The sequence below is a fragment of the Pseudonaja textilis genome, chromosome 2, assembly GCF_049901715.1.
Source record: "Pseudonaja textilis isolate UNSWEBS1 chromosome 2, rPseTex1.2, whole genome shotgun sequence".
Classification (NCBI taxonomy): Eukaryota; Metazoa; Chordata; class Lepidosauria; order Squamata; family Elapidae; genus Pseudonaja; species Pseudonaja textilis.
The window spans coordinates 203,294,559-203,307,367 of NC_141991.1; the positions used below are offsets into that span (position 1 = coordinate 203,294,559).

The following is a 12,809-nucleotide window of genomic DNA, read 5'->3' on the forward strand; positions in this document are numbered from 1 at the left end:
TGACCTGGGTCTTTTTATCAAATTTGCTAGAGAAATAATGACAGAAATAACTGTAGTGGAAAATGCATCACATTGAAATTTGACAAGAACTCAGAAACTAATTTTATACAGGATACTGAACAAGTATAAAGGGGCTATTTTTCCTGATTGAATGAAAATTTGAATGGACTTTGAATTGACTGTCAAGACATGAAAGAAGTTGTACCATCAACCTCTTGCAAGCTGATTCTTGTCTAGATAGCTCAGTTTTCAGAATCAAGTCACAACTTATTTTTCAATAGCTTAGAACAGACATTTTTTACTGGAATTTTAAATTCAGCCACCTATATTTGCAAACAAATTAAATTCCTTGTTGCATCTATGCTGGGTATCATTAGATCCACTGAAAGCTCTGCAAACATCACACCTTAAAATTTTGACTATGCTGGTACATTTTAAAAATATTAAACTTGAATGTAGAAATTAATATACATGAGTTTGAAATAAGCAATTTAAGAGAATATTTTGCTACTGAGACCAAATAAGGACAAAAAAAGATTTATTTTAGAAATTGTTTTCTCGCTTTTTATTTTTTCATTCAATATATTTCATCCAATATAAATATTCTCTTTTACCCATCTCCTCCCAAAAATGACTATTAAACTTAACAAAATTTATTTTTGAGTAGACAGATAGGACTTTGTTAAATAATTTAACAGAAATTAAATTTATTATTTAAATAAATTAAATAATTTATTTTTGTTTAATACATAATATGATATGAATCTATCATAAATATATTATTTGCTAGTTTAATAATCTGTGGAAATAGAGAATATAAATTGAAATAATATTTATGATTACAACTTGTTTGTAATCCCAAATTATTGTTTAGCAAAATAAATATCATCTACAGATAGCTTCAAATGTTTATGTTCTTCTTTTCTCCTTCTGTGCAAGAAGGACATTGGGAACATCTATTTTTATTTTGCCTGAAATCTGAACTGTGTTAACATTAACACTGAATTGTTATAAACAAATCAGTTTGTTTTTAATTTGATTTCTTTTCAATAAAAATCTCATGTGGCTAGAAATCACAAGATTGCATAAATGGATATAAAAACCTATCTGATCATCCTTATAGTTCAAGTAGAGAAGACGTTCAGTGCAATCTTACATGTTAAGCTGTTCTTAATATAATACGACTATATATCTGACTGGTAATGAAAATGTATTATTTTTGTCCACATGCAGAGCCATTATTTCCCAGATGAATTATGTTCTTACATATGTTTTTATTAATTCATGTATTTAACTAAACACTGCTAAAACAATTAGGAACACAAACAGGAAAAGGAACATATTTGTACACATTCTTGTTTTGAAGGCCACATGTCAGCAAGCAACTCTGCCTTAATATTTAGATATTTCAGCCCCTAGATGACCACCTGAATACTTGGCATAGGAAGCTTTTACACTAAAAATTACACAGATGCTTTTTTAGTGTAATATTAAATGAATATTTAAAATGCATTTTCCAAAACAAAAGAATTATTAGCAAATAAGTCCATTAATTTCATTCTCGATGAACAGATCAGTCAGGAAATGTTTTGCCAGGAGAATGGACAAAGACCTCTTTAATGGCCTTTGCAAGTTGCTAGGCAATAGCAAAATGGTCGTGATAAACTTCAGCTAAGGAACTCTGAAGAAATCCTCAAACTCGGAGAACTATGCCAAAAGCTTCACTTCTAAATTAGCATTCCTGTAGCACATACAATGGTGTGAATGAAAGGAATGATTACTTGGATAATATTATCTATTCTGCTATAAAATTTGTAGTCTACATATAGTCTATATAGAAAAAACTTTTTTATATATTTCATATATTTTAACAATAATAGTACTATGGAACACTGTGGTAACATTGACATGTGGAAAACCTAATTTCTATACTATGTAGTTGGGATCTAGTAAATGATCCATGCTGGCAGCTGCTGGAGTGCATATTAAATGATATTTTATATATTTGCTCATGTTTCAAAGATACAAACAAGTCAAAGGAAGGCCCTCTTCACAAGCAATAAATACTGGGATTGTGCAATACTTTGGATTCAAAGCCAAAAATATGCTTTGCGGCATGCAGGATTGCAAATGTGGCATCTGTCTACACTTCCTTGGACCAAACATATTCTACACTAAAACAATAGACAAATATCTGTTTTTCTAAAGCAAACTGTAGAAATAATTGCTCTGTCAAAAGCAATACCGTGTTTCTCACAAAATAAGGCTTATTTTTTTTTGACACCCCCCCCAAAACGGCTAGGCCGTCTTTTTGGGGGTGACTTAATTTCCTCCCCCACCTAGAGCGGCCCATAATTGCCATGAGGTCGCTTCTATCAGCCAACGAAAGCTCCCCGAAGGCAGAGTCCCCAGCTGCTTTGGGGCTTGGCATGGCTGCTCGTGTCCCCTCACCATTAGGCAGTCTCTTTTGGGCAATGGAAGCTCCCCAAGTGCAGTCACCAGCCACTTCAATCGGCCGGTAGAAGCAGCCTCGAGGTGAGCGCACACACACACTTCCCTCGCTGCAAGGCTGCTTCTATTGGCCGACAAAAGCTCCCCGAAGGCAGAGTCCCCAGCTGCTTCAGGGTGAGGCATGGCTGCCCGTGTCCTCTCACCATTAGGCAGTGTCTTTTGGGCGATGAAAGCTCCCCAAGTGCAGTCACCAGCCACTTCGATCGGCCGGGAGCTTTCATCGTCCATGCCACGCCCTGGAGAGGCTGGGGACTCTGCTTTCAGGGAGCTTTCGTCAGCCGATAGAAGCGGCCTCGCGGTGAGGGGAGTATGTGTGTGTGCTCGCCCTGAGGCCGCTTCTACTGGCCGATCAATGTGGCTGGTGACTGCACTTGGGGAGCTTCCATCGCCCAAAAGAGACTGCCTAAAGGTGAGGGGACACAGGCAGCCACGCCAAGCCCTGAAGCGGCTGGGGACTCTGCCTTTGGGGAGCTTTCATCGACCGATAGAAGTGGCCTCAGGGTGAGGGGAGTGTGTGTGTGTGTGCGCTCGCCCCAAGGCCGTTTGTACTGGCCAATTGAAGTGGCTGGTGACTGCACTTGGGGAGCTTCCATTGCCCGAAAGAGACTGCCTAAAGGTGAGGGGACACGGGCAGCCACGCCATGCCATGAAATGGCTGGGGACTCTGTCTTCGGGGAGCTTCTATCAGCTATCAGAGTATTCTAGCCTAGGCTACTTGCAGGGCACTCCTAAAGGCAAGTTTTCTCCCCACCCCCCCACCCTTCCCCCCATTTCTCTTCACCTCGTATAGTTCGAACTATGTGAGAAATGGCGGGGAAACGCATGGTTTAAATAGGCCTAAATTTTGGGGGTGGGGCTTAATTTTACCTCATGCCTAGAAATCATGCTGGGCCTTCCTATTGGTGGAGACCATATTATTGGAGAAACATGGTAGTAATTTTAAAATTAGAAAAAAGAAAATCTGACATATTGACACATCCCTACCCAGGATTTTTGATCCCAGCAAAGAAAAAAAAAAACTAAAGATTAGGATTGGAGCTGTTACATCGAAATATTGAAACTTCCATCATGTCCTATTCATCTATACTATATTATAATTAGATTTTGATTGAATTTATGGCAAAATCGACCCTACTCTTAGCAGGGATTTCTACATCTAGCATGGTATGACTAAGACTGAAAACCTAGCCATCAGTTTAACTATATCACTAAAAGAATTATGTAAATATCTTGATTGAACAAAGCTATAGTTGATGATAGAAGCCAATATCTACAAACCATTCTTAATAGAATATTAATAGAATACTAAGAACTGTGATAATAGAATATTGAATGGAATATAAGAGGAATAAATAATAAAGATCATGAATTCATTAATGAAATGAAATAAAAAAATTGGGGAATGGATGAAGAAGGCTAAATAGACAGTTTAAAATAGACAGTCTTCAGTAGAATAGAATAGAATAGAATAGAATCATAGAATAGAATTCTTTATTGGCCAAGTGTGATTGGACACACAAGGAATTTGTCTTGGTGCATATGCTCTCAGTGTACATAAAAGAAAAGATATATCCGTCAAGAGTCAAGAATGAATGGGATTGAAAGAAAACACAATAGGTTGGGATTAAACTGAAGAAACCAAAGGTTGGGGGGGAATATTTCAGATATTTATAAGAGAATAGTAATAACATCTTGAATAACAGAATTTAAAAAATATTATAAATGTTAGTGTTCAAGAAAAAGAAAGTCATCCATGTTTGAACAAGGATAAGCTTGTAGGTAGTAAAACTTAACATGTTAATGAAGATTGAATCTGACAATTGTAAGAATGCTTTCATTGTTCTGTTTACCAAAATATAGCTGGCAAGAATGAATTAAGAGTTTACTGAGGAATTAATTTTAAATTTGTTAATTTAAGTGTCTGGTTTGGTTCAATACCTCTAATCATAAAGGAACAAAAATTGACAATAAATCAATTGTAATACAGCATAAGTTTTAAATGCCTCTTGATATTTTTTTTAAATCTTAGAGTTGCATTCCAAATTCAAAGACGCTTGTAATCCAAAGGATTGATCAAAATTTCTCATTATCCTAAGAAAATGGAATCAAGGTCAGTTTGCTTAGTTATGCACACTGAATAAAATCTAAATATATCTGTCATGGACAACAAGTATTACAAATCGTTTTTGGCCTACTATTGAATTAACAGATTGTATTGTAATAAAATGTAAAATATCCTACTAATACATCTTTATACATTTTTATCCTCTGCTATCTTTAATTGTGAACAGTTGATTTTAGTGGTGTTTTTATTTTATTTCTTAAGAACAGTATATGTTCCAAGTAAATAAATATATTTCAGCCTACTTGGACTGAAATATTGAAAAAAAGAAATATGTCAGTAACATCTAGATACATAACATGATACAAACAAGATAGCTTTGCTGGTATTGCGTGTTTCAAAAACACTTTTGCCCAAAGACAAATAGCGCTATAGTCAAACACAACAGTTATTCTGGCATGTGTGAAGGTGAACTATGAAAGATGAAGATGGGCTTTAAAATAGCTATATCCCAGATTTGTCATTTGTGAGACATTTAGAACACAGTAAGAAGATTTTTTTTTATAAAATTAGAAAAGAGAAAGCAAAAAAAAAATCTATTCATGTGAACAAAATAATGAAATGTCACTTTCACATTAATTAAAAGACCCAGTAAATGGAAAGCATATTTTCAGAAACAGCTCTATTGGTTACTGCCAGATTACAGAACAGTTGCCAAGATTAACTTTGTAGATATAATGCTGATATTATTATTTTTTTTGCTAGCATCAGAGTTGTAGTTGTGATAAAGTTCAGTGTGAATTTAGGTTTTGAAAGCTAGGAGTTGAAAGCAACTTGATGGCACAGAATCAATGGGATTCTGTCATGATAGGTTAAAGGCCTACAATTACCTAGATAATATTATTCCATTTCAGAGAATTACTCTGTCTCCAGATGTTCATTTTCTGAGAAAGGTTTATGTAATTAATATAAATTGTACCACATATATTTGGACTCGTGATTAAAATAGAATCTATTCTAAAACTTTCATATATTGATCAAAATACTATGTATTAATTTACCCAAGAGTGCTAAGAAGAATCAAAATTTGTATGGCACGCTTGTATTGTTACAATTTCAAATTTACCTGACCATCCTGGAAGGCAGCGACAATAACCTGTTACTGGATGACATCCATCTGCATGACTGCAGTCACAGCGCTCTGAACAATCCAGGCCATACATGCCATCCTGCCAGGAAGAAAATGAAATGAAGTTAAACTTATTTTAGTGCAGTCAACATGGAAGCCTTACATTATTGACATAATAAGAGAGTTGATTTGTGAATGAAACATATTTCTTCCTTTCCTTCCTTCATTCCCAAGCTCATGAATGAGGTATTCTACATTGTTTATACTTCAAGATGAGTATAGGAAGACGTGTAAAAATTACTTCAAACTGGAACATCAAAGAACAAATTTAAAGTGTCAATATGATGATAGACTAAGGATGAATCAAAGGCCATGTCCTGAAGATTTATCCCCAAAAGGATAACATCCTTGTGCCATAGTTAATGGGTTATACCAGGAGTCCCCAAATTTGGCAACTTTAAGACTTCTGACTTCAACTTCCAGAATTCTGGGAGTTGAAATCCACAAGTCTTAAAGTTGCCAAGTTTGGAGACCTCTGGGTTATACAGTGAACTGCTAGTTTACATGCTGCAATACCTCTGATAATATGGACATATTTTATTTAAAAATACAGCTTATAATATTGTAATATTCAACACATTTATCAAGGCATTATATTATAATGACAAATCAAGCTTTCAATGGAGTCAGCTTTATTACCTGGCAGGGGTATTCACATTTTTCTCCTCTCCAACCTGGAGCACAGGTGCAGGTTCCATCCAGAATGTTGCATGCTCCTCCATTAAGGCACTGACATGTTAAATTACAGCCAAGGCCCCATGTCCCACTAGGACAATTTATAGAGCAGTCCACTCCGTGCCAACCTGACACAGTAAAAAGAAAATGCCTCTGTTCAGTATAGAGTTCTAAGATCTTACTTGATAAGAACAACTGAGAGCTGATAAGCACCTTTTTCAGGTTTTGAATAGGAAGCTATTTTTAAATACATCATTCACTTGCCAGAATCATAGGAGGATGACTGTGTTAGTCTATGGCAGCAAAAAAATGAGGACTCAAGCAGCATCTTTTCCACCTAGCCATGGTTATTAAAAGACATAAGCTTTTGTGAGCTGCAACTCACTACATATATTGCAGCTGACCTCACAAGATGCAGTTACTGATACAAAGTATTTAGATCTACAAATGTCATTAAGCAATTTGAAGTGAGGAGTTGTAAAAATATTGTCGTTGATGAGCAATCAAAGTCAAAGAAACAGCTAAAACTAAAAATACAAATGTTTTTAGAAGAATAAAGGCAGTTATACTTTTGAAAGTGGATAGAATACAAATGATGGAAGGAATTATTTGTTTTCTTTTCATTCTTTCTTAATTCTTTGGAAATGGGCTCTGATAATTTGTACAGCTGAACGAAGTTCCAATCAACAGAATCACATCTTCAAACTGAACCTTGAACTGAAAACCTAAAGGAATTGCCAAATTGAATTAAATGCGTCCACCAGGAATCCTGAGTGTATGGTGCTATACTGCATATTCCTCCTACTTGGTGGAATGCAGCAATCGTATATTGACCTAATGTAGTATCAACGTCTTTTAGGTAAAACTGGTCTTTATTTGGATTGCACCAGTGCAGTCAAAATACACCAACAATGAATGCTATTATCCTAATAATTAACAGAGAATTCTGCAGGTGGCATGCATAAGATTGCAACTAACTGCAACTTATTTCATTTCTCTAGTTTACTAAACAGAAAAGTTATACTATATAAAGGCTTCAACTGACCAAAGATATGATGGTCAGTATCCATGCATCCATTTGGGTGACAACCTTGGTAAGCAGTAAAAAGAGTGAAATAATGAGTAAAATGAAAGATACAAGAATAAATGGAAATGTTGTCTGTGCATGTACAACTGAAAAAAAAAGGAACAATGTAATAATTCTGCATAAAATTCTGATCTTGAGCACTGATTAATATATACACAAAGTGAAGATATGGGTTTAGTTATGAACAAACTTGATAATACATATGCCAGAAAGTAAAGATTGGTATTATGTAGGTAGGGATCTATAGGCAAGTAATAATTGTGATACTTCACAATAATAAAAAAAGAGATAAGTTTGAGAACAATTGTGTAGCTTGTGATCAAAGGGTCATACTCTGGGTTCTTCTTTTGTGAAGTGTGCATTCTTTATTGCCCAGCTTGCCAAGCAGTTTCCCTTAAGATCCAGATAGTCCTGACTGTGTTAGTCTTCCAGAAAGATCAAACTTTTCCCTGAAGCACTGGGGCTGGAGTGTAGAATTGCTGTTTTTATACTTTTTTTGTGAGATGCCTGGAACCATGAATGGATGGCTGTACAGTATACATTCAATAAATAAATAAAATTATATTAGACATCTTGAATGTAAAAGTATGAAAAGGAATAAAATGGCAGAATACAGAAAAAAATGCTTGGATCATTCATAAATGAATGACAGCGTTGATTGGTTAGTATTTGCTTAGAAAAAAGCCTGCTTATTTCAAATATGTACTTTAAGCTTACATCTATTCATACATTTACAAAAATAGGGAATGGATCAACCACATGAATGATTTGAATGTTTACTATGAAAGACTGAAAAAAATTAGTGAAGTATATTGCAGTGATGAGGTGTTCTAAATGTGGGATTATTTTGGCAAGAATGGATGTTAAGGAAAAAGTGGACATCAAAGAAAAAGAAAAGCGTGAAAGGAAGAATGGAAATAGAATAAGTGCTATGCATGAGAAAAATGTATGCAAGGATGATACAAATACTACTATAAACCATATTGAGGGAAAGCTAATTGCAGAATAGGTAGCCAAAGAGAATAAGGAATAAAGATGATTAAAAGGCAGGGAAAACATACAGGGATCTTGACGAACATTTTTTTAAAATGTTTTGGAATTATCAACAGGAAGGAACCTGTAGTGGAGTGAACAGAATTAAAAAATGAAAGTTAATCCTGGAAGTAACAGCACAGTGTAGTTTATGATTCTTGTTCTTTAAAAGTCTTTAATATATTTTTTAAAATATATATATGACTTTCATAGTACAAAAATGTAAATTAGATCACTTACCAGATTTGCAGACACAAGAACCATCTACTGGGGAACAAACAGCTTCATTTTTACAGTTACATATAGATGAACAGTTAATTCCATATGTTCCAACAGGACAAGGCATAGAACAATCAGAACCCTAGAACGCATTTGACAAAAGATAAGAAAAATGCAATGTTAAGGAAAATGTTTTAATTAGATCTTTAAATAAAAAGGTAACTTTATCAGTGTAATGATGCTCCCTAGTTGGGTAATGAAACATCTGCAAAATGATAATACTTAGTTGGGTAATGAAATGGCTGCAAGCAACCACCACCAAAGCTCGAAGAACATCAATAATTCCACAGTTCAACCCTAAATTCCATATATATTCTCTTTTATTAAAACAAATATGTCTTAACTGCACTCCTGTTTTGAAGCACCTTTTCTGATGGAATGTCTTAATCCCTATAGGGACTATAGAAGTTGCTTCTATCTTCAAAGGCAGACAACCAATGAAATAACAATCAGAACTATTTACCTTAAATCCTGGAGCACAAATGCATTTTCCAGTCACACTGTCACAATCAGCACCATTTCGGCAACTGCAGATTTGTTGACAAGATTCGCCATAGAATCCTGGGGAACAGCTTTCATTACAAGAGAGACCAGACCAGCCAGGCTTGCAAAAGCACTCTCCAGACATTGGTTGGCAGCTACCAAAAAGGAATGGATGGATAAAGCATTTGTAGAGAATATGATACCAAGAGCCCAATGAAGAAAAATGGACAAAGGATTTTCACACAAAGAAGTTATTTAGAAAAATGCCCTCACTTGGGTACAGGGAGTGGGTGGAATTAGAGGACCATGTGGTCTAATATTAATTTACTGCAGTATTAATACTCTACTAATAATAATAGCATCTACATATTTTAAGTTTTAAAACAAAATCAGTGCTGAGAAAATCTACCAGATAGATATAATTATAAATACATTTATAATTAAGTTTTTGGATGAAATATGACAGGTATTAGCCAAATATGTACAGGTAGTCCTCAAAAAATTGAGCCCAAAATTTATGTAGCTAAGTGAAACATTTGTTAAGTGAGTTTGTCCCATTTTACAACTTTTCCTGCCACAGTTGTTAAGTGAATCATTGCATTTGTTAAGTTAGTAATATGTTTGTTAGGTGAATCTGGCTTCCCCATTGCAAAAGCTGATCACATGACCCTGGGACACTGCAACCATCATAAATATGAACCAATTGCCAAGGATCTGAATTTTGATCATGTGTCCATGGGCTGCTGCAACAGTTTTAAGTGTGAAAAATGGCCATAAGTCACAGTTTTCAGTGCCGTTGTAACTTTGAACCGTCACTAAATGAACTGTTGTAAGTCAAGGATATAACCTGCAGTTATATTCTATAAAATCAAATGTAAATTCACTGATTCAATATTCATTACCTTAGAACTGTAGAAATAAACCAAACAGGCTATGAATATTAGGAGCATATTTTTGTATTCTGATTGTTTAAAATAATAATAAAAATGAAACCCTATTGAAATACATTGTTATATTATCTTTATGAGTGTTTAAGTTAAATGTATATATGTATTTCTATCCCACCTTTCTTTGCAACAACGATTATAGAACTCTCTTGTCCATGTTTTCCCAACAAAAATCCATGAAATAGATTAGACTGAGGCATGTGATTAGCCTGAAGTTTCTCAGGACAATTCCAAAGTTAAGGATGGACTTCAAACTTGGTTTCCTGACCCTGGACCAACCCTTTATTGACTATATCCATGACGGTGAACCTATGGCACGTGTGCTGGAAGTGGCATGCAGAGCCATTTCTGCCAGCATGTGACCCATCGCCTCCTGCCCGCCAGCTGATTGTTGGGTATCTGCTGTGCATGTGTGGGGGTGGAGTGTGCGGGGGCAGGATGCATGCATGTGCAGAGGCATAGGGGTCATGCAAGGGTTGCACACACATGCCCAGAGGCGCACAGCATGGGGGGGTTATGCGCGCATGTGCAGGGGGTGGGGGGGTCACTTGTGCATTGCATTATGGGTGCAGCCATGCGTGCATGCACACACTTTCGGCATGCAACGATGAAAAGGTTAGGGTTAGGCTATACCATACAATAGATTTCTTAAGAAAAAATAGTAGCTTCAAGGAATGTATTCTTGTCAGCACTGCAATAAACTAAGTTTAATCACCCCCTTTATGCTAGCTGCAACCTTGTAACTATTCCCCAGTATTTATTCATTTTGTCAAAAATCTAAACCAAATTTTATTTAACAGATACATAATTTGACCTTGCATGAACCTATGAGCTTTCATTTAAATTCCAGTAGGTGTTTAGTATGCAAGTTTTATATTTTTTTACTTAGAAGCAGTGCCAAATTGCTTTACAGGAGAAAAGTCAAGGGCACTCTTATAGCGTTCAAGAATGTTGCTATTTTAGCTTCCATACCTGGTGTCAGGCCATCTGTTCCTACCTGAAACAGCAGCTTTATTCAATGCACAACCACACAGCTGTTATTTTGCAACAAATGGAACCATCAGCTGTGCTAGAATATACGTGCCAAGACAGTAAACACAAGGACAGTTCTGTGATCCTCTGGCAGGAAAAGCACTTAGCTTAACTCTCACCAAAGGGAAGCCTTAATATCCAGATCAATTATATTTACAATAGGCAGCCTGTTTAAAGATGACTGATTGAAGTCAGTGACTGATCACTGATTGAAGTAATATTCCCTAAGGCATTCTAAAAGGGGGGAATGTACTCCAGTCAAGACATATTAAATGAACGATGACAGAAGAGTGTCTTTTCTGTTTTTTTAAATGCCTTTTTTCAATGCCCCTTACTCATTAGGCCAGTGTAATTCTTTACAGTGAGCTGTTCTTTATCCCTATTATTAAACTGCAGTCAATCTCTCCCCACGATATCACTTTTTTTTATGAAAGAAACACATCTGTTTGTGTGTAAAACATGTTTTCAAACAAATATATGGAAAACCAAAAAGGTATAGTTTCTCTTATTCATCTGTGTTTAAATGGTTTAGAAGAGAAGGGCAAATTATAGTTTATTACTATTGTTATTATTCAAAATACATTTGTTTTAACTGTCATTGTGGCCTTGTGGCACATTAGATACAATATTAGATACATTATGCAAACCCAATGAAGCAATTCCGTTCCCAAAATCTTCATCTAATCTCAGCTGGGGAATGTTGCTCTCATTCATATTTTGTAGAGAAGTTATATCTCTAATAATTAGTACATATTGACAAACTGTATTTTGGGTTCCAGGCAGAAATTTAATCAAATTCTGACTACTAGTTGAGACAATAATGCTTCATTGATAGGATTTTGCTTCTTCTCTCTTTTTAGTCATTTTCTAACCCAGAAGAATTCAACTGGGTCAAGGCCAGATATTTCCCAAGCACCACTTCAACACAAGAGATGATGTCACTGACCCAGGACTAAAACCTATGTGTCACTTGGGTAAATGTTATGTTGCTCCCAGGCAGAAGTGCTCTGAAGGATTCTTTCCTGGAGCCAGCACTTAAAGGTGCTTTTAACAGGGAATTGGCTCCTAAGGAGCTTGATTCAGTCACCCTTTATCTTCTCTCTCTGTAAGAAAAAAAAAAAAGAGGAGGCTATGCTTGGAAGTGCTTTTAAGAGATCACATGGGCTAATCATGCTTTTTATTCTTAATCATTTTTTTTTAATTTTGGCTTTAAAAATAAGGAAAACATCTGTGTTATGTTAGATTAATGAGACATTACATGGTAACACCTGACAGTAATTTGGAAATAAATAATAATTAATTATTGTACTTCAGGAAATTATTTTAACTCTGGTAACCATGGGCAACATCGTAGCATAAAACCAATAAAGAAACAGAAAGATCATTTTAGAATACTGTTTTCTATCTCATTTTCTCTTCTTGTTGTGTGCGTGAAAGAGAGAGGGGGGCGGGAGAGAGGGACAGCAAGAGAGCGAGCAATCCATGATTAAAAATAGGAAATTAAAATACTAG

General features: G+C 35.5%; 1 protein-coding gene and 1 long non-coding RNA gene across 5 annotated transcripts in view; both read right to left on the reverse strand.

The window, feature by feature from the left end:
• The window catches only part of LOC148127328 (uncharacterized), a 212,673-nt gene that overhangs the window by 52,976 nt on the left and 146,888 nt on the right, over positions 1 to 12,809 (reverse strand). The window lies entirely within an intron of this gene.
• The window catches only part of MEGF10 (multiple EGF like domains 10), a 95,026-nt gene that overhangs the window by 21,663 nt on the left and 60,554 nt on the right, over positions 1 to 12,809 (reverse strand). For all 4 annotated transcript variants that reach the window (XM_087926887.1, XM_087926885.1, XM_026703958.2 and 1 more), the window contains exons 10-13: positions 9,299 to 9,473; positions 8,797 to 8,917; positions 6,402 to 6,565; positions 5,700 to 5,802 (exon numbers count right to left, since the gene is read on the reverse strand). In XM_087926887.1, the coding sequence (XP_087783013.1) occupies positions 5,700 to 5,802; positions 6,402 to 6,565; positions 8,797 to 8,917; positions 9,299 to 9,473 (563 nt within the window). The remainder of the gene's footprint in view (positions 1 to 5,699; positions 5,803 to 6,401; positions 6,566 to 8,796; positions 8,918 to 9,298; positions 9,474 to 12,809) is intronic.